The 26283-nt window shown below is 32.5% G+C and overlaps 1 protein-coding gene across 6 annotated transcripts in view; it reads right to left on the bottom strand.

Moving 5' to 3' along the window:
- Positions 1-2338: 2338 nt before the first annotated feature.
- The window catches only part of LOC139489257 (polycystin-1-like protein 2), a 92942-nt gene continuing 68997 nt past the window's right edge, over positions 2339-26283 (bottom strand). For 4 of the 6 annotated variants that reach the window (XM_071275502.1, XM_071275503.1, XM_071275501.1 and 1 more), the window contains 11 exons: positions 24321-24636; positions 22886-23161; positions 21207-21360; positions 13101-13513; positions 10485-10715; positions 9572-9858; positions 8487-9059; positions 7319-7584; positions 5642-5904; positions 4795-4948; positions 2339-4098 (listed from right to left, as the gene is read on the bottom strand). In XM_071275502.1, coding sequence (XP_071131603.1) covers positions 2909-4098; positions 4795-4948; positions 5642-5904; positions 7319-7584; positions 8487-9059; positions 9572-9858; positions 10485-10715; positions 13101-13513; positions 21207-21360; positions 22886-23161; positions 24321-24636 — 4123 coding nt within the window. In that variant the 3' untranslated portion in view covers positions 2339-2908. Of the gene's footprint in view, positions 4099-4794; positions 4949-5641; positions 5905-7318; positions 7585-8486; positions 9060-9571; positions 9859-10484; positions 10716-13100; positions 13514-21206; positions 21361-22885; positions 23162-24320; positions 24637-26283 lie in introns of those variants that run through there. The other 2 variants (XM_071275505.1, XM_071275506.1) reach the window with 2 other exon arrangements.

Here is a 26283-nt window from a genome sequence, read left to right on the forward strand (position 1 = left end):
CACTGCCTTAATCCATTCGGAAAGAGTGGCTACGTCTTCCTTCTTGCGCTTAACATGCATGTAACATAAAGATAGTACTATATACATATTCGATAATTACAATGTTAGATACAAAATAAAAATTTTGCACATAGCTTTTGTTGAGTTTCTGTGTTGTCTCCTTCCTTTCATTTAATACTTAATATCACAAGTTAAAAAAAGTATAAACACCCTAATTTAAAGTCTTTAAAAGATCACATGGTACCTATATTTTTTAGATGTTGCAATATGTCAGATGTTAAGCTTTATTCGTGCCATGTCCATTGTCCGTGCCTGCCTTTTTCTCATTATGGTCAAAGTCTGTTTTGTGATATTTCAATAGAAAATATAATCAAAATATGAAATATGACATTCGCCTTTTCTAAATGTTCTGTAAATATTGTCACTGAATACACACCCAAGTTGAACAAAGCATGGGTGAAGTTAAAAAAAAAAACTACATCCGAGACAAAATATAACAGACTGTGTATGGTGATGTGCCGCCCTTGACATTGACATAAAATAATTATCTGTTTACATTTTTACAACTTTATTTTCATTTCGGTAGCTTAAAGTAGCTAGATTCCCATCTTCTAAAAATATAGAATAGATTACTAAAGATTTCCCTTTTATTCCCTTGTAATGGTCTGGATGGGGGTATCTTAATTTTCCTCTATTTTGTCCATTATTCTCTATTCAGTATTTTATGTAAACAACTATTCTTCCTTCTCTGATCTTTATCACAATTTAGCAACCCAGTATTCACTTTTTTTTAGGTGGGGGTGGGGTTAAGGGTCTCTATTTTGGGCCACTTATGTATATTCTGTAAACCCCATCCAGACTCTTATTCATACTCAATCCAAAAATATAACTATAAAATGGTTTATAACCAAAACAAGAAAAATATCGTTGTGGTAAATTAATATAAGCAAACAAGGTTTTTTTTCACCTTTCAATTCAATTACTAATCAATAACAATTATATACAACCATTATTACTTTTGAGACGACCACTTACATTTTACCGGTCGTAGTCGTTATTAACTGTAGGTGTATACAATTGTTGAAAAGGTCTATTGTGCTGTCAAGATAATAAACTTGTATTAAAGTGTAGAAGTCCTAGGGAACAACTGAAATACTAAAACATGATAGTGATACGGTGTGTAGCAGTCAAAACAATCAATCAATATTTTGATTTGTTGGAGTGATCATTTCATCAAATAGTAGCGGTTAGAAACTCAAATGTATGCAGTCACAATTAATATTTGGATTTAATTAGTAGTAATCGTTTATTAAACTTAGCTTATAAGAGTGAACAGTTTTGGTTGAAATTTTATCAAATCTTTTAACAAAATCAATGTATATATATAGATTTATTAAGTACAACTCCAACAACAAAAAGTAACTAAAAAAGATATTATCCTACTGGACCGCATATCATTCGTGAGATTCGTGTTCCTGGTCTTCGGTTTAGATTTTTGCAGACATCTTTTGTCTTTTTATCTTACTTTTTTTTGTTATTTTTCATATTTCTTTGTTTTTTTCTTCGAATGTGCATTCCTAACTGTCTTTTTGGTTTCTTCTGTCACTTGTTTTTGAAGCAATACTTTTATGTGGTTTATGTGTATTGCATTGCAATTCTGTATAGATCTTTAATAAAATTAACGGTACTAATTTTCTTGCACCAGATGCGCATTTCGACAATACATGTCTTTTCAGTGATGCTCGTGGCCGAAATATTTGAAATCCAAAGCTGATATAAAAGATGAAGAGCTATAATTCAAAAGGTTCAAAAAGTATAGCCAAATCCGTGGAAGGAATCAGAGCTTTGCATGAGGGAGATACATTCCTTAATTTATAATAATTTCTATCATTTTGTAACAGCAAATTTTAATAACACAAAAAATCCGTATTTTCATGCCAGTACCGAAAACTTTGAGTTTTGCACAAAATCGAGGATTCTTTACCATAAATCATGTCACTGTATATAACATACTATGAAGTACAGGCGCCGATACTGCGATGACGTGAGACCAATGACGTAGAAGCTAGCAACTATAGCACCGTACTGCCTCACCTATTAGCAAAAACCATATCACATAGTCAGCTATAAAAGGTCCCGAAGTGACAGCGCAACAATATTAAACTAACGACCTGATTTATTATCAAAACTACTGAATAACAGGTTCCTGATTTGGGACATGCAAATACAGAATGCCGATGGGGTTATACATGTTTTGTGGCGCCTAACTTTGCCTTTACCTGGAAGACCAGTGTTGCAAATATTACAACAGTGTGTGACGTACAAACTATAAGCCTAGTATCTTTGATAAGTTTTTATTCTAATATGTAAAGCACTTGTAACAAATTTGCAATTTGCCACTAATAATCGGTTAATGCAATTGGATTTAAATACATTGGTTGTAACATTCATTTGTATTTTTCATTTTCCTCCTGATTTGTGAAAATTGTTGATCAAACACTACTACATATATCTTCCATTTTCGTTATTATGATATCATTATTCACACACATTTAAGCATTTGACTATAACAATGGTAATACAAGTCTGATTTCTAATACTATCTTAATGATGAAATTTACATCAATCATTGATTCCTATGAACAAAATGCTTAAGAAGGTTATACCAAAAAAAATCATCATCATTAAATTTGATATTTCCTTTGAAAAATACTTTAGGATACAGAACTCATTCTGACATACTGACAATAAAACCATTAAACAATATTAAAGTGTGTTCACATGCAAAACATATCAATCAAGTATTCGTTTCAGCTCTCAACTTTAGTCTGGGAACAGTATACCTTACACTATATATGTTCCTGCTTTAGTCAATCGTTTTTGAAATTATTTTATCAAGCAGAACATGTCATCGTAACATTCGTTTAACATTATCAATAAAATAGTTCAACAATAATGCAGTGTCCTCATCATGCTTCACTCCTTTCTTTTTCAATATTTTCATAGCATTTAACACAATAGCAGTGAACATTTTCATAAAACAAAAGAAAAACACAAATATATACAGAAGTATAAATATTGGACCTATGACAGGCTGAAGGTCAATATATTGGCTATAATTATTTATTTTACATGTACATTCTACCAGAGTCATAAAACTATCTCCAAATGACTTGTAACCGGACATTACAGACCCTAACAACAGATTTCCAAAACTTGCAAATGCAATCAATGATATTGTGAACATAAACGCAAAATACTTTAAAGGCACTTGTGCATATTCAACCATTGAATACAAATAATGTAACTTCCTATTCATCATTAGAAGTTTAACGAATTTTAAAAAAGCAAAAACTGTTAACAAAGCCATGATGTATATAAAAATATTATCCCATAAAATAGCAAGATTAAAATTGACAAAAGTTTTTCCATGACCTTCTCTGTATTGGTGCATGATTTGTGAAATTATTATATACCGCTCAATAAATATTGATATGCCAATAATGCATAGGATTACAACAAACATTGAAACTTGATTCCAAAATCCTTTTACATACAGTTTAAAACCCATTTGTCTAATCCTTTTGACTTCAATATAAGACAGAAAAAATGTAAATAAAAAAAATATAATCTCAAATAAAAGTTTTATAATTTCTTTGTCAGATGAATAATCTGACAATGGTGTTGTAAATGTTAAAAATGATGTTGTTATTCCACCGGGACTGCTAAATTCAAACACAATCGTTACTGAACTGTACAAGCTAAGATTTGGATTGTACAATGTAAATTCAACAAACAAAGCTCTTGTTCTTTCGTCAATCCATAACTTCGATATCAGTTCTGAAATCTTCGAATCAGCAGAAGGATTTGGTTTCATTTCGACCACATAACCACCCCCTCCGTATACTGCCCGGGTGCCTATATATGGTACAGATGTCAAGTCCCAGGCACTATGGTATGCCCATTCATCATGTGAGGTGTGTATCTGTGTCTGCCAGGATTTATTGTAACTGGCTGTATCATCATTTATGTAACCTAATGGAGAAGTGCATTCCAGAGTGTAGACATTTTTTATAATATCGGGAAATTCGCAACTACCTGAAAAAATAATAAATAAACAAAAACTATAAGATTTTTGATTTTTTTTATCAGCCACCAGTTCTTCTGTCTTATCTATATTGCAAAACTTGAAATGTTTGTATGGAAATTGTCCGGACTTGAAAAGCTTGATATTTTCGAGTAAGCGAATTATTATCATACAATTATCATTGACAAATCCACGTGATCTGTTAAATGATGTTAGCGACCATTCTGCCAGATATGTTCACACTTTTGTTTTAAATTGTTGTACCAACATACCCCTTGTGGGGGCTCTAGAGAAATACAATTTATTTTGTCGTAAATGTGAATTTTGTATGCTCATCTAAAGCAAAGTTGTAAAAAACACATTAAATGTTGATTGCCCTTGCTACTGCATCGTATATCCTAACATCATATCAATGATAGCCCAAAACATAAATTAAGAGTTCCATATAAGAGATTCTTGCTTTGCTTTCTGCGGGATTAACAATGATATTCAACTTCGTACCTTATTTTGGCCTTTTCATTTGTATGATTCGAGCGAAACTGTTGATTTTTTTTGGACAAATTGCCTGTCTAACGAATACTATATTTTAATCATGTTTTTATGATGATTTAATTTGGCAAACTCATTAGTTCTATAGGGAAACATAATGCTTTTTAATTAAATCCATTCATAATTAATCTGGTAGTCTTTTTATTTTTATCTCATACTTTTTTCAACTCTTATCTGGCGTAGACGCAATGTTCCCAACAGTAAGAAATCATTTTCTGGATTCTTCTTTGACTTGTCAAATGGTAAAGTTCTGTTTAATGACATGACTACACTTTTATTGATAAAGTTCCACATGTCACTATGCGTTTTAACCTGTAAAACAATCTCATTAAAGGCAACACAATAATAGGACAGCAGCTTGAGAACAAACCATAGACACATTCTTAAAAGGATTCATACAACACATTTATTGTAAGAGCACGAATTCAAAACGGATTTTTTTTTTATTTCAGATCGAACTGCAATCAATACTTTCATAAAGAGATTTGATGGTGAAAACATAAAATGTACTTTGCATTTGTTTGCATCTGTCCTAAGTCAGGAATCTGATGTTCAGGAGTTGTCGTTTGTAGATGTGGTTCGTTGTTGTTTCTCGTTTCTCGTTTTTAATTAGATTAGACTGTTGGTTTTGCCGTTTGAATGGTTTAAAACTAGTCATTGTGAACCCTTTAAAGCTTGCTGTTCGTTGAGAACCAAGGCTCAGTGTTTAAGATTGTACTATGACCCATGATGGTTTACTTTTACAAATTGTGACTTGGATTGAGAGTTGTCTCATTGACATTCAAACCACATCTTCTTATATCTATAAGCTCTGGTAAGTAATGTGAAGATAAAATTGAGTGTCAAAGTAAATAAATATTATTAACTATCAATAACTGTTCGGACTGTCACGAAAAGGAAAGTTTTTGTCAAATACCTTTTTGTTTAGCTGTACTCCAAGAATTTTTATTATCATAGAACACTTTTACAGAAGGTAGCAGTGATACCATTTAAACTTTTACTTACAAAGTCAAATTTCTTCTTGATGAACATATTGTTGACAGTTTGTGACTGCTGAAAACATTGCTCAACAGGTCGATGATTGTGGACAACCAATAACATAACAGTAATGAATATGAGAAATAGAATGATGTCCTGAGTTTTTGTTTGCAGTGTCGCTGTCAACTCACTTTCCTGTTTCCTTTGTTGAAGATACTTTTTAGGAACGTGATCGGGTATGCTGTTCTGTTTCTGTGTTCTTTGTGATGCGTACTGATCGTCTATAGAGTCTAAAAACCATAATTACTAAATTTGTTTTATCTAAATTCAAATCTTGAAATGTTGTTGAAGCTGTATTAAATAGATTGAAACTTCTTACATAGACCCATACAATCAGAATACAGCAGTGAACCTTACATTGAACTTTATCTGAAGCAAAAGTTCGGAAGCAGTGTCGATGCAAGTTTTGCATTGACAATTTCATTCATATTAAATTTTTTTTTTTTTAAATGTGTAATTGCTTTAAATGTTTAGCTTGAAAATGGTTTGCTAATAGTACATAATCACATCCGCCTAGATGGATGATTGGATACTCAACGTCCCGGGGCAACTTAAAATTCATATTAAGGACTATAACATGTTCATGAATATTTACGATGTTTTGTACTAGACGAACAGACTGAAACGGGGTTTTTATTTAACGCGTCAGTTTACAAGGTAAAAGTCTGAAGGAATAAATGTCCCCTTTTTTGTTACTTGAATAATCTTTGTAATCTCTTACAGTTACTAATTGGCGGCATTTTTTTGTTAAGGTTTACATTGTTATATCATGTGTATGGCGGCATTCTGTTCAATGATATGGTTGACTTTCTGAAATTGTTAATAATTTTGTATTTACATTGTTTCATAGATCAAATGTATTCGTTCAGTGTACATTCACTTGTTTGTTTTCATATGTCTTTTGATGGACTTAAGCCATTCCAATTGATATTTTATAGTGTGTCTTTCTATGTTCTGATGTTACACTGTTATTTCAGGTAAAGGTGAAGGTCGGTACCTATTAAAACGTTTGAATTCGCTGCATGTGTTTCCACCTTTCCTGAGTCAGGAACCTGATGTTTAGTGGTTGTTGTTTGTCGATGGGGTTCATAAATGTTTCTCGTTTTTTATATAGATAAGACCGTTGGTTTTCCCGTATGGATGGGTTTATACTTGTCATTTTTTGGGCCCTTTATAGCTTGCTGTTCGGTGTTAGCCAAGGCTCCGTGGTGAAGACCGTACTTTGACCTATAATAGTTTACCTTTACAAATTATTAAATGAATGGAAAGTTGTTTCTTTGGCACTCAAACCGCTTCTTCTTATATCTTTAAAAGAGGGATGAAAGATACCAGAGGGACAGTCAAACTCATAAATCGAAAATAAACTGACAACGCCATGGCTAAAAATGAAAAAGACAAACAGACAAACAATAGTACACATGACACAGCATAGAAAACTAAAGAATAAGAAACACAAACCCCACCAAAAAACTAGGGGTGATCTCAGGTATCCCGGAAGAGTAAGCAGATCCTGCTCCACATGTGCCACCCGTTGTTGCTTAAGTGATAACAAATCTGGTAAATAGTCTAATTTGGTAGGTCACATTCATGAAAGGGAAGGGAATTGAATTGACGATGTAACATGCGGAGTAATTTTACTCCTACCTTCACTTCCTTGCACAATCTGTGGTGGAGCATCCCCAATCCTCACTGGTCTCTTCAGTATAAAAGTAATGATCACAGCAAAAATTACAATGGTCAATGGTTCTAAAATCACTACATCGTCTACAAATGCTGTGATAAACGATACAAGCCATTCCAAGCTCTCATAATATCCATATTTCAAACCATACAGCATAACAAAAAAGGATGTAGTAAGGGATGTTAACGACACCGTTGTCCAAGCTATGTATATTACCCACCACGGCAACCTACAAGTACGATACACTATAACTAACATTAAAAGTAGGGTATCTTTACAAATATATTGTTCGTATATCAATGTTGTAAATGTGGTTATCCCGTGTTTCCATGTATCCTTGTTGGAACTGTGGTTTTAATCTAGTTGTGATCCCGTGTTTCCGTGTATCATTGATGGAACTGTGGTTTTAATCAAGTCGTGATCCCGTGTTTCCGTGTATCATTGATGGAACTGTGGTTTTAATCAAGTGGTGGGCCTCTATGCTCGTAGTAATTGTTAGAACTGGTTCTAATCTTAAAAATGTTTACTTTTTACCTTCGAATTTAAATTTGTAATCATTTACATCATGAGTAACCAATTCGAATGTTATAGAAATAGACATTATAAGCTGAATAAAATCACGTACCTGTATTTTCAAAGTTGTATTCGAGTTTTGAGTTCTGAACATCAAAGGATGTATAAACACGAGGCAACACTTTGATCTTTTCGTTCAAAAAGGGCATAAAAAATACCTAAATTTATCTCAGATCAATTTTATCAGAGGGATTAGAAACCTAAGTTTCTTAGTGAAACTAGACAAACCGAATGGAAACGTAAATTCGATCTGTAATTCATCTTCATACACCAATATACCAAAATATAAATCAGGCTTTACAAAAAATGATCATTAAATCTAATGACTTCCATTGAGCAATAAGCTGTAACGCACCGTAACTCGACCTAAAAATCACCATTAATTAGGACTATACCAACTATAAGATCAATTTCGCAGAACGAAATAATGTCTTGATAACTGTTTGAATTAAAATGTTTAAGGGGAGAACGACGGACATAAGTAACCCAGTAGCTGCGGCCACCTTGTAATAAGGGTCACAGAAAAAAAACCCCAAATATATGATATGCTCTACTTACATATTTCTGTTAACAGCAATAGTTTCTGTCTTTGTATTCTCTAGTAAGTTGTCATTACCACTAGTAGAACAACTGCCATCTCTTTGAACTGCTGTATAGCGATCACTTTTAGAAGTTCTTGGCTTAGTTCGCATAAAAAGTTCAATAATAATAAAGTTAATAGGGAACATGAAGATACTACTTTCAATACCAATTACTATGTCTTTCAGAGAAATTGAAAACTGAAAACCAACAACCTCGGATTTGACCGAGTCCTCAGTAGGTATTCCATGAAACATTAAACAAGTCAACATTGTGCATAACAGTAAAGATAAGGCACAGGACAACCTTTGGACCCTCGTAAAATCACTGTTTGGCGGTTTAGACAAAATGCTTAACCATAAATGGCCTCTGCGTAACTCTTGGCCCGTTTTCAAAATAAACTGGTGTCTTAAATTTGTTTTAAGCTCTTCAGTAGATGTGTTTGTCAAACGAAATTTGGTAGATTCACTCTCCACACCAAGCCAATTTTCACAGTAGAAATTATATATCTTCTTCATCTGGATGTCTTCTATTATTATCCTCGACAAAAACCTGAAAGGCACAATTAAGTATGTAAACATGGTGTAACATACATTTCGTATTTACATAGTAATTGGTATTTTACCTTGTTATTCATAATTTGTAGGTCCATGGGAAGATATCTTAACCTTAGATAAAAATAAGGATAACGACGAGACACTTCTTCAATATTTTATAACTTTATATTACCAAATTGAAAAGAAGATGAATTGAAAACAATACTTAAAGAAGCGATTGCTGCCAGAGTCTTGCCATCTGGATTCACTCATAGTCTTTTAAAATCAGGTTTAGCATACTCAACGTATCTGAGAATAAGAAAAGCTTCATTTAGGAAACCATGAATAATGTAATACTCGTGAGGTGATTTATCCTGAAATTATTTGATTTATAAATTTTCTCAACATTAAATTTTACATTCTGATTGCAAAAGAAAAAAACTAATTTTAAGGTAAAAAAAAAATCATTTAGTAATACAATACATGCAGATAATAACGAACTTATATGAAGCAAATGTATGTACAAACCATGACGGCGATGAGCCACTGTTGTCATGCCATATGACTACATTTTCAAGGACACCGAGATCAAATGAAGAGGTCATTAAAAACCAATCTTCTGCACCGGTTTGAAACAAAACCTGACCAGATGAGGACTTTGATAAACAATGCCTCGAGCTTTGTCTCTTGTCGCCTTTGATGTAACATGATATATTTGATGTAGTTCCTGCTTTCATACGCCATCCTGTCACAACACACATGATATACTTGAAAGGATCCGAAGGGTCACTCGGAAAAGGAGTAACAATCCCTCTCTACAAAAAGAAGAAAACGCTCGATTTTATAACATTTCCCTTCAGTTCAGAGGTTCACAAGTTGTTTTCGTCTTCTTTTAAGTGATCATAATGTAATAATAATTTCATTATTGCAAATTAAACTGTTTTAAGAAAGAAAAAATACTTTTGGAGAACCACACGGGTTCCCACAACAATTATTTCGAAGATGATTGACGTTTTAGCAGGAACGATACACAAATGCTGGTCGTCTTTTCTGGTACTCGTATGGAGCAAATTAGAACCTTCTTTTACATAATACAAACCATTACTAACATTTCCTTTCCAATGCTCTTCAACTTCGTACTTCGTGCCACATGTGGAGCAAGATCTGCTTACCCTTCCGGAGCACCTGAGATCACCCCTAGTTTTTGGTGGGGTTCGTGTTGTTTATTCTTTAGTTTTCTATGTTGTGTCGTGTGTGCTGTTGTTTGTTTGTCTTTTTTATTTTGAGCCATGGCGTTGTCAGTTTGTTTTAGATTTATGAGTTTGACTGTCCCTTTGGTATCTTTCGTCCCTCTTTGCTAACCCTGCAGATGAACTCGGTCTTGTTTTTGTTTGTTACCCTTTTTTGTACATAATATACAGAGATGTGTAAATATAAGTACCACTGCTGAATCTCTACGATCTGCTTGTCTCGCCCAATAAAGACCAACAAAATAGACCATCCAAATCAAAATCACTGTACAAACAATAACTGGATTGTCGAAAAAGGTAAGAAAAAGCAAAATATCAGCTATTGGGTCAATGAAATTTGGTATGACGAAAATTCCTCCTGCAAAATCCGTTAGATGATCACAACCACACTCTAAACTCTCACCAGATGATAAAGGTGATACCTACAAAGATATAATAAATAATTAAGATTTCTAATCAATGTCCTTTTGACAAAACATGTAATGAAACAATATGTTTGGATGAACGAGCTCTCCGATAGTTTAACAATGTCTAATTATCATTATTTGTCTATGCCAGAAAAACATTAACATTTATATTAAATTGGATAACATTATACAGCTTAAGAAGATCTACTTGGGTATAATTACATGAGTGATTATGTGTAGGTTTCATTACAATCTCGCGTCATTCTGGAATTGACATTCATTCTACAATAAAGTGCACAGGTAAATAAAAGAAAAACTTGATAGTAATCGTGTTTTCATGATTATAGCTGGAAATGTAGTTATAAGTATTGAACATGTTGAATGCTCCTTTTAGTAAATGCGAAGGGTTGTAAAAGCGTTGCCCGTTTTCACATTTTTAGAATGAAGCGTTTCATACAAACTTCGGTCAACGTTTTTTCAAACCAATCAATTACAAAAAAAGGCATTCAAATCTTAAATAAAAACCTTATTGATTTACTTACAACCCGACTTATATACATACAGGACCTAAGTCTCAAAAAAATAATTAGTAATAAACTTGTTTAAAACAACTGACTTCACATTCAGCAATTTCAGGGGGGAAATGGTTTACAAAATTTGATTTGAATGAACACGTGTATATCAATTGGATAATATAAAAGACTTGACTCTCTAATTGATATGAATTAAAATAGTGATCCTGGTGGAGAGATGTCTCACTTGCAATCATACCAATTCTGCTGATGTTGATTTCCGATAGAAGGCTCTGAAATATCGGCAATCTGAAGAATAAAATTTGGCAAGTAGTTTGAAAGACTTTTTTTGCGATGTGAAATACAGGAACTGATTATTGACATTCTGTGATTTATCATAGATTTAAATGAAACCCTATGCAAAAGAAAACCTACCAATTACATCGTACAATCACAAAAAGGAGAATCAAAACCTATAACAACTTATAACTTATGCTAGACAAAAATGAATCAGTATACAGCCAACATGGTGTAAAGACGGAAAAAAATAGGACCTAGTTCAATACCAAAAATATAAGAATCTACAGGATTTTAATAAATTTCAAGCAATACAACTTATTAAGAAATGTTTCAAATTGATGATAACAAAATCAATGTCAGAATGATAAGAACAATTTAAAAAAAATAAAAAATATTGTTGAATTGATAATCTTTGAGACCAGTGTATACAAAAGTTTCATTATGTTTTACTGAAGAAAATATAGGACCATATATTCAACATAAGCTATAAAAATTGGAAAAATAAAAAGCATTTTGGTCGTCATTTGTCCTCCGATCAGCGCGCCAATATTAATTGATGCAGGTCGTCTTTTCAAAAATTGAAAAACAGCCATTTCTTTCCAAAAAAAACGACAAACATTTATATAACATTCTTGTAAAGTTGGGTGCTTGTTATCCTTAGAAGGTCAGTTGTAAGTATAATGTGATAACATACTTTTAAACATTTTTTGTTTCGAGCGTCACTGATGAGTCTTTTGTTGACGAAACGCGCTCCTGAAGTAAATCTAAAATTTTGTTCCTGGTATCTATGATGTCATTTATTCTCGCATTCTTTATAATACTTTTGATTTAGAGTTTCATAAGCGTTACAAGTAAATTAGTGTTTTTTTGAGAAAAAGGTGATGGCATATTTCGAAAATATACTTCAATACTGGTTCTCCACATTTTGAATAAATGAAAAATAAAATCAAACATTATATATGAATTTTGTGCACACGAGTTGCACTTTTTGATTATTTGTGTATCTTAAGTGACATTCACTGGAATTGAAGAACAGATAAAATCAAAATAATTTAAAGCCAAACAAGTGACATAACTAAGAAAACACTTAGAAGGGATAGTACTGGGGTGATGCAAGGAAAGCCACATCAACCATAACAAAGAGCCCAAGTAGCTCACATATTTATATGTAAGATAGTAAGATAAAACAATATATTATTGAGAAACTATGATAGGCAACTGGTGAGTTTCTCTTATAATTGTTCTTTGTTATATGAATATGCTAAGTGTAAACTGTACCGAGACTGGAGGAAAAGGAAATGAATTAAAACGGATTATCAAATATCAACACACCTTTATTATTTATGCCTAAAATTAGAAACCATTATATAAGCTCACGAATTTGGACAAGTACATGAACATATGAATAGCCGGTTAATTATTCTTTATTTCTGAAATCATTGTAAAAGAGGGACGAAAGATACCAAAGGACAGTCAAACTCATAAATCGAAAATAAACTGACAATGTTATTCTCCCGACCCGACAGTAGAAGGCGTTAAAAAATAGGCAAAAACCTATGCTAATAATTATTTTGCTATGCAGGTATACCTTACATCCATCAGCAAGCCATTTTCCAACGGTATTATTCCAGTATCGACAGTTTATAGCAGTTGTTGAAATGTTTACTGATATTTCTGGCGCAGTGGTATTGGTTTTGTTGCCACCGCTATAAATAGCAAATATCCCAACACTCCAGGTGACAGTTGTGGGTTTAGGATCTTTTAGAAATGCTGTCCGTGAATCAAGCAAGACCATTCCATTTATTGTATCATAAATCGAAACTTTCTTTTGGAAATCTATTGCAATTCTGATTGACACATTATATTGTGGTCCATCTGTGATAAGCTTCATCATATAATATTGGTTAGCCCTCTGTGAGACTTTCAAGCGAAGAAAGTTACTTTCATCAGTAACATCTTCATCTGTGGCATTTATAGTATAACGCTGGTATTTTGCGTGTTCTAAAAAAAGGATATAAGTGCGTATATAGTTTATGCCACATTTCACTGCGTTTAATCTAATTATGTGACATTTTTGCATCATATTGTGGGCCTTACCACAAAAGTTATTACGAATCTGCGTGTCAAAAGATTTATTTTAAAAGATGTTTCGCGCGTCTGGCGTATGTACAAAATTTAGTCCTGGTATCTATGATGAGTTTATTTACTATCAATTTTGTCTCCTAGGCGATCACTGCAAATTATATGGAGAGTCTTTATCAATGCAATAATTATTGTCCTGTCCCCGAGTACTCTTTTTTAAAGTTTTTTTTGCAAGTTTAAAGTCCTATTTGACTTAAAAGCGAAGTCGCGGGCATTTTAAGTCATATAGATATATGGACACAAGACAATATTTTTAAGCCCTCTCTTTTTTTCAAAGTCCGTTATTATTTTGTTTTCTGTTATATACCATTATTTTCGCGTTTCTGTATACTATGCACATACGTATCTATACGATAAAAAAATATAAAAGTGTATTTAATTTTCTATTAACTATTAATTCTATAAAGTTTCTTCTCCATGGCGATCACTGCTGTATATCATATAGAGTCTTTATTCATTATAGCAGTATATCATATAGAGCCGATCTTTATTCATTATAGCAGTATATTAATCATAGTATATAAATGCAGACAAACGCGAAAATATTTGTCCTGTCCCCGTCCGAGTAAAATTATGTGTTAGTTAAAACCGAGGTATAACAGTAGTGGTTCTTCAATCTAAAACCATGATATGGTCAACGCTCTAATTAGCTTAATCATTGATCTTTTTTTTTTGTTATCTATCATACGATTGGTTCTCAATGTTAAAACCGGTTGTCATGTTCGACTTAAAAGTCGGTTTGATGACAGAAACTCACTGCTATTTTATAAAGAGAGTCCCTATATATTATAGTTATATATGAATCATAGTATACATGCAGATAAACACGAAAATAATTGTCCTGTCCCCGTCCGAGTACCTATGCAAATAATGTGTAAATTAAAACCGAGGTATAATAGTAGCGGTTCTTACGATATAAAAACCACGATATGAACAACGCTCTGATTGGCTTATTTATTTTTCATTTTGGTTATCTATCATACGGTTGGTTCTAAATGTTAAAACCGGTAGTCATGTCTGACAGTCGGTTTGGTGACGAAATTAATTTTCCGACGCCTTTATTTTTCGTTTTTTTCCCAAAATAACCCAAATTGAATAGTAATAAGAATAGATGACAAATGCGACTTTGCATGGTACCTATAGGACACAGAGCATGATGATTAATTTATTGGGGAATGAAGAGAAGCGAGACACAAAATGAGGTCTTCTCGTTTAATATTATAGATTTACCATACATCTAAGGCCGAGTTCACTTGAAACTCTACAATCGACTTCAGAGATAATAAATAGATTATCACGTAAACGCACTCGAGTTGATATTCGGAACAACTCTAAGTAACTCTACTAGGCTAAGGCCCTGACCAAGCATAAAAAATAAAATATTCTCATTGGTTTGACGTTATTCAAGAGTTTCTCGAGCTTAACCCTGGCTCGCTGAGGGTTGGAACCAGAGTACTAGGGGTTAACTCGAGTGGTTCATGTAAAATCGTATTGTTGAAACCCGAGTAAGTAAAGTTAACTCAAGAGTTTCAAGTGAACTTGACCTTAATAGATAATTAACATCACCTTTAATTATGAGCAGTAAATATGTCATTATTTCTTTTCGAGTTACAAGTTTGCATGGTCTTTTCCAGCTGTCAAAAAGATCAGATTATATACCATTTTGTCCAAGAAGAGAGATCAAATTTCCACCGTTATTCAATTTTTTTTTAAATTAAAAAAACTGGGGAATTAAATTTTTTATATATTTAAGCTGTATATATATTGAATTTGCTTAAAAATGAAAGCAGTTTTTGCAATTCTGAAGAGCTGTCAATATCGTAAACTCACTTTATTGGGGAGAATTACAATAATTATAGATCTTATTTTTCAGAGTTGGTGCACTTATTGACTGCATTGCCAAAGATATCGCACACCTGGGAAAGAGAGCTCATTCCATTATTTTCATATGAAATGGAAAACAAGGCAATATTTAGCGTAACACACTCCTTGGTGATATTTCACATGGTGGATTTAATATAGTTCATTCCTTTAACATCTATTTGAAATTAATTGAATAAATAGAATGATGTCAAACCCTAATTGAGGCTGGCAGTAGTTGTTACTGGCAGACCTTTTACCGTTTGGGCTTGAAAGTGTTTAACACAATAGAAAAACAAAGGATATTTGGTGTCAATCCATGACACAAAATCAGTTCAAAAACAACAAAAAAAGGATACAAAAAGCAGGAACAGCATTTTTATTGCTGTTCTTCATCTCAAAGTCACAGTGAGAGCATCAACCCGGAGCAAAAAAAAAACATCACCTCACTGTAAATTCAAGACGCCCCCTACCATCGGCTTAAGCAGAAATGTTTGCAAAAATAATTTGGATAGACCTTTTAAGATGTAACACCTCCTTATCGGGTACGGTAAAAAAAAGAGCATACTGGAAAGTAGTACATAGGGCGAATCTAAAACTATTTTGCATACATTTAAGAAATTAAAGTATCAGATGAAAGTTGAAAGACAAGTGATCCATGTAGAACACGTCTGCATTTTTAGAAAGAAAAGCTTATTTAGAATTCTAAAAGATGTAAAAATTCGTGCGGGAATTTCTCGCTGCATTGAAGAACTATTGGTGACCTTCTGCTGTTGTCTGCTCTATGGTCGGGTCATTGTCTCTTTGACACATTCCCCATTTCCATTCACACTTTTATTTCTGAAAGGATTTTTGTATTGCAAAACTTTCTGTCAGTGACATTTTATCCTTATATATTTTGAACTTTTCTTCTTTCCCTTGTAAGTGATTAATTCGACCTCATTGAATAACTATATATGTGTCCTTCCATTCAACCCGTTAGCTAGAGATTGTTTGCGAATGGACAAGTCGTGTACAGACGTTATTAGGAAATATGTCAGCAATGAAAGTATATTTTTTGAAAAACAAAGGTGAACCATTTCGTTGACTGATTCGATCCACAAAATAAATCATTATTATGTAAGTAAAAGAATAATTAACGTATTCCGTATTCGTTAACCTATAACATGAAACCAAAAAGACATAGACATTGAAAATTCTAATTTTAAGATGTCACTACATATTTATATCTATGTTTATGATTATGTTGGGTTAAGTGACCATCGGCAGACTCCGGATATCATCCCAATAGTTAATAAGATGGTGTCTAGACTAAAATACACACACAATTTAAATTTATGTACATGTATTGTTAACTGTTTATTTCAGACGTATTGTACTTTGGATATATGTTTCAGTATGTTATAGATAAAATATGAAAATTTGAGTCAATGAATTTGACAGCAAATATGCCCCTTTATAGAGTATAATAAAGAAATACAAATTTCTTAAATATCTACTATATATCATAAAGAAGAATGATAAAGACCAAGTTTGTGAAATTTTTTGGTCTCCTTTATATGTAATATCTAACTAAATGTTTCATATTATCTTTTTTTAGAGTGTTGTAAAAGAGAAAGTAACAAGAATGTGTCCATACATAGTACATGGATGCCCCACTCGCACTGTCATTTTCCATGTACAATGAACCGTGAAATTGGGGTCAAAATTTTAATTTTGCATTTCAATTAAAAAGATTATATCATAGGGAACATGTGTACAAAGTGTCACGTTGATTGAACTTCAACTTCATCAAAAACTACCTTGACCAAAAACTTTAACCTGAACTTTGTAATATTATTTTCTATGTTCAGTAGACCGTGAAATTGGGGTCAAAACTTTAATTTGGCATTGAAAGATCATATCATGGGTAACATGTGTACTAAGTTTGAAGTTGATTGGACTTCAACTTCATCAAAAACTACCTTGACCAAAAACTTTAACCTGAAGCAGGACGAACGGACAAACAGACGAACAGACGGACGGACGAACGAACAGACGAACGGAAGTACAGACCAGAAAATATATTGCCCCTCTACTATCGAAGGTGGGGCAAAAAATCAATCAGTCAACTTATATATACTGCATTTGTTACATAATATTTAACCCCTTAATCCCTTGTCAGGTTGTAGTATATGGGGGTATGGAAAATCCTGACAAATGAAAAACATTTAAAACGATGACAATGGGAAAAACCCTATTGATATTAAAAACCTTTCTGTAAGATAATACAGGGCGCCGAACGGGACTCCTGTGGTTTTATACTCGAAATTCGATTTTGTACGGACAAAAGTGAGTTTTGTTCAATAAAAATTAGTCCAGTTTAACAAAATTTGTAGTAAACTACAAATTTAAATTTTGTCATACAAAAATTATCTTTCAATGGACAAAAGTTACTTTTGTCATGACAAAATTCATTTTTGTATCACAGACTTGACTTTTGTTACCTATTGGGCGACAAAAGTCAATTTTGTATGCAAATTAGTTTAGTTTGGATTCTGTGAACTAATTTGCATACAAAATCGACTTTTGTGACACAAAATTTACTTTTGTGAGACAACATTGACTTTTGTGAGACAACATTGACTTTTGTGAGACAAAATTGACTTTTGTGAGACAACATTGACTTTTGTGAGACAACATTGACTTTTGTAAGACAAAATTGACTTTTGTGAGACAAAATTGACAAAATTAAATTTTGTCTCACATGAATTTTGTCTCACAAAAGTTCTCTCACACAATTGACTTTTGAGTTTTAATTTCCATATCAGGTAACAAAAGTGAATGTTGTATGCAAATACGTTTATATTTGCATACCTTTTTGACAAAATTGACTTTTGTCATAACAAAAATGAATTTTGTCTACAACAAGAATGTGTCCACAGTACACGAATGCCCCACTCGCACTATCATTTTCTATGTTCAGTGGACCGTGAAATTGGAGTAAACCCTCTAATTTGGCATTAAAATTAAAAAAGATCATATCATAGGGAACATGTATACTAAGTTTGAAGTGGATTTGACTTTAACTTCATCAAAAACTACCTTGACCAAAAACTTTAACCTGAAGCGGGACAGACGGACGGACGGACAGACGGACGAACGAACGGACGAACGAACGGACGCACAGACCAGAAAACATAATGCCCCTCTACTATCGTAGGTGGGGCATAAAAATGAATATTGTCATCACAAAATTGAAGTTCTCATAAAACAAGTCTATATCACATAGTTTTGTAAGACAAAAATGATTTTGTTATGACAGAATTGAATTTCGTAAAAAACCACAAGAGTCCCAATCAGCGCCCCGTAGGTACTGAGTATTTCATTTTCATCCCTTATTGCGTCACAATACAGCATCTAAATTATTTATACCTTTTTTTGATTTCCGAATTTGATTGCATGGTCTTTGCTAAAGATAAAATTTCAGATTTGCATATGTCTGCATAAGTATTCTTTTTATTTACTTCAACTTGATTTAAGCTGCTTCTGAAATAATATTCTCCTTGTATATCACTTACTCAATTGATTTTTGTTGTCAGGATTTCTGCATTAGTCATAAAAAAGTTCGATTCTTATTTGGACTTATTTTAACAGATAAAGTAAAGTCGGCCTCATATCTTGGCTAACATCTAGAAATTGACAATGAGGGTCAGTTGAAAACAAATCTTTACGACAAAGGAGATGATTTCAGCTTCCATTTCTATGTGGCAACATTCCAGAAGCGCCTGCATACGGAATATATATATCTCCAAATTGATACGATATTCCCGGGCATGTATTTCCAATCATGATTTCCTTGATAGAGGGTTGATGCTCAAAAGGAAGCTGTTAAACCAAGAGTTTCGAATGGTGAAGTTGAAATCATCCCTTCATACATTTTACGGACGCCATCACGAGTTGGTTGACCGTTATGGAATAACCGTTTCACAGATGAAATCGGATATGTTCCTTATGTCGTTACTATAATCCTCTTCCCTTTTCACCACGACTGTGATCTACCGAATTAGACTATTTACCGGGTTTGTAATAAAATGAGCAACATGATGGGTGCCACGTGTAGAGCAGGATCTGCTTACCCTCCCTGATATCACCCTCACTTTTTGGTGGGGTTCGTGTTGCTTAGTCTTTAGTTTTCTAAATTGTGTCGTGTGTACTATTTTTTGTTTGTTTTTCTTTTTATTTTTAGCCAGTGAATTTATTTTCGATCTATGAGTTTTACTGTTTGTATGGCATCTTTCGACCCTTTTTAAACATGAACATTTAGAAACATGTGCCCTTTTTACAGCTCTTTGAATAAGTAAGATTCTTCAAGAGCAATACAAATCCTTGCAAGAAAAGACAAAAAGAAAACAAAAACAGTCATGTCCAAAAACCATTAAAAAGACATACAGATAATAAAGTCTACAAATTTCTCATAACTTAATGTATATAGAAAACTTAAGTTAAACAACAAGTACTTGTAAAACCCGTGGATAAACTCCGACTTGAATGATGGCACCTGTCGTTTGTGTTTTTGGTGACAAGCTAAATTCTGTCGTTTGCCACCATAGCCAGGAGAAGATGATGGGAATGCGAATGAAATATGGGATACATCTTTGCTCATCTATGAAACATTTATTTCGATCGTACCTGTCAACAAAATCATGATGGCATAGAAAAACTGTCGAAGAGGTCACTTCAACTTTATCTTTTAGATCCCTTGTGTCAATATCTTTATACTATATATTTAGCAACCAACTCAAGCCATTATAATATGCGGCACAAGCAATGCACTTATCAAAGATATGCAGGGTGTATATAGCTCGAGTATTTCTGCATAATGCATGTATAAGTTACTTTTGCTGTAACGAACAGCACTGTAAAATTCTCGATGTTAGTAATTATAGGAGGCACACGATTGTTTTCGTCGAATCCGTTATTTCAAGTTCAAAAGGAAAGCTTAGATCATCATATATGATTATTGATTTTTATATTTTTTACGAAATAAATGACATTACAAGTATTGCTAAACATGAATTAATAGGAAACTTTTTTTTCGTCGTGAATAGGCAGTATTAACTATTGAAGTCACCTGTTCTAGAAATGGATAATGAGTATGACCAGCAAATCAATAGATATCTTTCTCTCAAAATATGTGACCATTTATCGAAGTGAAGTTGGAGTCCAATATTTAGTACTTAAGTGAATATCACGAAATGAAAATAATTGACAAGACTTTCTCACAGATCAAAATCTATATATCCTTCCTTTACAGTAAAAATGAAATATGACTTGAAAATTGAAAACAGAAAGTTGCTTCCATTATGCTACAGTTTAAAGATCATTGCAGAATGAATCTTATAATTCGTTTTAAAAAGGGTTGGGTTTTCGGTCATTACTTTGTACGTAAATTAGGCTGTTAGTTTTCTCGTTTGAGTTGTTTTACATCTGTCATTTTTTAACCTGACTATGTGGTTTGGGCTTTGATCATTCTTGAAGGCGGTACGGTGACAATATAGAAGTTGTTAATTTTTGTGTCATTTAGTCTCTTGTAAATAGTTGTATCCTTGTTAATCATATCACATCATTCTTCTTATGTTCATATGTATCCAAAAACATGCGACCAATTTTTTATCATTAGTTAAATATTCTGTGTAATACTTATACTTACTTCCAGTGGGAATTTTAATGATAACAGGCATTGGTAATTCCTGTACATGAAGTTCACCCTGATTGATATCCCTTAGAGTTAAAGATATCATAGGTGTGTTTATAAATCTAGATGTTTTGTCGTAGATTCTCGGATTTCTGTCTGAAAATAACATCTGTAAAAAAACATATTAAAAAACTAAAATCACAAAGGATTCGGAATCACGCAACTGATCTCAAGAATTCCCTTAAGACCTATACAATTTCCATCAGCTAAACAAAATTAACGAGCAATGCCAACTGCTGATCAAGTTATAATAAAAAATGTATGTGTTTAAACATTTATCGATAAGGAACCCATGCTGTATAGTAAGCAATAAAACCCCCCGTACTGCAAAGCTTTAGAACAAATTACAAGAAAAAGATGTCTTGGTTCAAGCAAATAACATAAAAAACGTAACTTTGAAAAATGGCCAACCAACCCCCTTTTCAAAAAGGACAGTCGAATAACAGTACAGCGTTAGAAGAAATAAAAGTGCAAGATTATCTACTTGGAACGATAATTCGAAGGTTGATAAATCATTTTTTACAGCAAAGGCAACTAAAGTATACCATTGACTGTTCAAATTGCAAAGAAACAGAACTCAGGTTTTCACCTAAATACATTTTACAACAAAGGTTATCATGCCATTTTATTTCGAGACTTTTATCATTTCTCAGCTTTTTAATTTCAATGATCTCGATTGATTAATTATTCGTTTTATTTTCAAATTAATGATACGTATACATTTTACCATAAACAAATGTGCTCTTAAGCAAACATCACTGGTTGGATGGATGGTTAAACAACAAGTGAAATAACAAGGAACTTCTTTCTAGATACAGGCATTTTCTCATGTAGAAACATATTGTTAATAGTGAAAAAAAATGTAAAAAAAAAACCCAAAAAAAAACAAAAAAAACCAGATTGTTAATTAATACCATTACTTGACAAGATCAAAGGTTGCCATTCCTTTTACGCATTGGTTGTTTGTGACAATCTCATCTTTTTTCTAAACTTCCAAAAGACATTTAACAAATAGACTCCAAATGCCGGATATAACGCATGAACATCCTGTCGACTTTCGTCCATCTGATTATTTGAAATGTTTAACTTACTAATACACTTGAATAGTGTGGCGTAAATTCAGGCATATCCAAATGCATTCAAAAATTGCACACCTGGTACAGTTTAAGGTTAGAAAAGTAACGTAATCAATGGCTTATGAATTAACTGATGGCTTGGAATTATTAATATATTAACCAATCAGTTAGTATGTAATGCATAGTTAATAGATATGACTCATAAAATATGCCTCACCAACGTATAGGAGTAATACGACTGAGGTCAAACGTGTTGTGGAACTGCTGACCCTTCATTGGCATCTCAATTCACATCATTTGATGTTTGAGTTCATGTTGTTCAATCTGTAGTTTTCTGAGTAGTGCATTTCGTTCTTGTTATATTGGTGTTAAATGTTTTTCCTCGACCAATAATTTTCTAATTCCCTTTCCACCAATTTACTTTGTTTCATTATATTTATACTCATAGAATTGTGTTTGCTTTCATTCTTTTGTTTGCCTGCTTAAACCTGGACATATTTTGACAAACCTTATGATATAACCATTATAATCAAAGCTATATCAGTTTTGAAATCTTACCTGGAATTTAAAGCCAGTGTTGCTGACTTGTTTAAGTTGCTCCTGTATTTCTGTTGGTAGTTCAAACGAACTAGTGACAGTCGTGTTGCCAATTTTACGTGATGTCTGGATATTCGTAGAAGCATTTGATGATGTATTAAATTTTGAAATTCCAACCAACAAATTCATACTTTTTGAGGAGAACTCAATGTTCTTTGGTTCTTCTTTGTCAAGAGTCTGAAGTGCCGTTTCCGCTATCATATCAAGAGTGTGAAGAATTTTTTTTGTTCTTTCTTCCTAAAACAAAAAAGATGAACTAATTATTACTACCATCAATGAAAGCACAGAGCAAAGAGCATTTTTACTTTTGCAAAAAAAATCTTTTTTATTTCGTTCTGGTTCGTTAAAAGTAATTACTTATCTTTTAAAGTCAACTTTACATTCTTTTTTTGTTTTGTTATACTTATATTATTAATGAGGGAATAGTCATTATTTACAAGCTAAAATTGGGGAATCTTTCACCAAAACCTTGAAATAAAATTTAACCCCTTTGGTGAGAAAAGTGCAAGAAACCAACTGGCTCAAAAAAAATAATTTGAAAATGTTGACCTCCCCCTTTCACTCTCGACGGTCAATCTGTCATTTTCATGTATACTGCTTTCACTCTCCAGTAAATCTTCTATTTAATGAACATGGCAGCCTATATCAAACTTTTTTGCTGTTTTGCATACAATTCCTAAATATCTTTTTTCCACACAATTATCCAAGTTTTCCAAAATAAAACATTTTGCTTTATGATTAAAACACATTCTTCTCGAACAAAAATATAAATCTTTGCATAATTTCAAGAACGTTATTCAATTGTTCAACATCAATAATGTTAGTACTAAATGAATGCTTTTCTTAACAAAGGTCATGTATTCCATTCATATGAGGAGGAAACAAAAGGGGTTAATTTTCTGTCGAAGGATACAGTTGTTTTACACTTTGAAACCAGAAGTTTCAATTTCCTTTTAACAGCCTTTCTTCGATTGTGGCTCTTATCTTATGTTTTTATTCCAACTTCAATCATGCCAAATTTAATTTTTATAATAGCTATGAGAATTTGCTTGTATCTATTTCGCAGTTTTATCACTAATATAAAATTGATATATTAAGCTCTGACAGTTGACTTAAAGACATTTATTTGATGTTACAATGTAAGATTTAATTATCTCAACCTTCAACAATAACTAAAACAAAAACATGGGCTGCTTGAAACTTGCTGTATTAATAATTCTGATTAAGTGTTCGACCCCCTATACCCCTCAGTGTATCATCAGTATCATTTTTAAAAACAATGTATAAGTATAAAAAAAAATTGAATGCACATAAAAGTACCCTATCTCCCCTTGCTGGTAAGTAATGACTGTTCCCTGAATTGACTTCTAGAACGTATGGTTTTTCTACTTATTACTTTTTTTTTTAGTTCCTTAGTTTGTTCTACGGTTTGTACTTGTACAACGTCGTCATATTCGGCTATATAGTCACTTTCTGGATATTCATTGCCTGAATCATCACTGCCTGAATCGTTATTTCCTGAATCATTATTTTCTGAATCATTATTTTCTGAATCATTATTTCCTGAATCATTATTTCCTGAATCATCTTTTCCTGTATCAACATTTCCATTATCTGTTTGGTCGTTGTTGGAGGGTTGTTTATCGGTGTCTTTGTCTGGTTCAGTAACAACCTGTGCGTCTAAAAGGTTTGCACTTGAATCAAACAACGATCTAAGGAAAACAAGAATATTTTTCGAATTAATTAATACTTTTAATTTAAATCTGAAAATAAATGTCAATTCTTTATAAGCTTTTAAGACATTGTTTCATTCATTTTTGTTTGATTTTACACTTATTCACTTAGACTATAACCAGTAACTCTCATCCCCCTCAAAACAATGGTGAATGCGAGTTATGTTAATACATGAATTTTTAATGAGCTACATTAATATAAAAGTTGTAAAAGGATAACCAAATGTACCGAAGAGAGTTGTAACATTGATATGTTTGCACCTGTCCTAAGTCAGCAATCTGATGTACAGTAGTTGTCGTTTGTTTAAATTATGTAATTTATACATGTTTCTCGTTTCTGGTTTTTTTTTATATAGATTAGACCGTTGGTTTTCCCGTTTGAATGGTTTTACACTTGTAATTTCTGGGCCCTTTATAGCTTGTTGTTCGGTGTGAGCAAAGGCTCCGTGTTGAAGGCCGTACGTTGACCTATAATGGTTTACTTTTATAAATTGTTATTTGGATGGAGAGTTGTCTCATTGGCACTCATACCACATCTTCCTATACCTATAGCCTCACGAAATATAGAGAATATCAGTAAAACTAAGTTTAAATGAAGATTTCAATAATAGAGGAGGTAAATGTTATGAACAGATTAAAAAAAAACAGGTAAACTTTGCTTTCTTTAGTTGAAACATTAGTTTCTTAATAGTGCTTTATGATTTCACAAATAAGTTCGGAAACAATACGTATCGAATTTTAATAAAAGATATTTGTTAAACTAAGTTTAAATGAAGATTTCAATAATAGAGGAGGTAAATGTCATGAACAGATTAAAAAAAAACAGGTAAACTTTGCTTTCTTTAGTTGAAACATTAGTTTCTTAAAAGTGCTTTATGATTTCACAAATAAGTTCGGGAACAATACGTATCGAATTTTAATAAAAGATATTTGTTAGAGCATACCATTACGATATATTTGTTTGTGATATAGATAGTCTTGATTTTCAAGGTTGCTAGTCAGAACAAAGAATCAAGTATTATTTGATTGTAATATTTTTGTTCGTACCTGTAGTTTCCTTCGTCAATTCTAGAAAAGGTTTTCCATGGATCACCTTCATTTTGTTTTTCGCGCCCCTCACCAAAAAAACAAATTTGTTTTGTTTCTTTAACGGATACCACAGAATGGAAAAATTTTGGAATATTTCTCTCAGAAAAAAATTTGATATTAGATTATTTTTTCACCAAGTCGATCAAAGACAATTTATCAGATGTAAAACTTCTGTGATGTGCGTTTCTTCCGCAATTTTAAGTTCCTAATTCATAAAAATCTAGATGATGATTTTAAAAATATGTGCCATGTTTTTAGCATGATACATTTTGGTACCTTGTTGACCTATACAGATCACATAGTATAACATGTTAAACTATAAAGTATTGATATAAGATAATTATTATTTTGTTAATATACAGGTGTGCGAAGTTTTATTTCATGGACAATATTGAAGATGTTATAGATTTTAACCATACAACTATTTAAACAAACGAAGAATGGTCTATAGTTGAATATTCAAATATGTGAAAATAAATTAAAATATATACAGACTTCTCTTAAACTGAATTTTAATGTGCGTATTGTTATGCGTTT

Source organism: Mytilus edulis, chromosome 9, assembly GCF_963676685.1.
Source record: "Mytilus edulis chromosome 9, xbMytEdul2.2, whole genome shotgun sequence".
Lineage (NCBI taxonomy): Eukaryota > Metazoa > Mollusca > Bivalvia > Mytilida > Mytilidae > Mytilus > Mytilus edulis.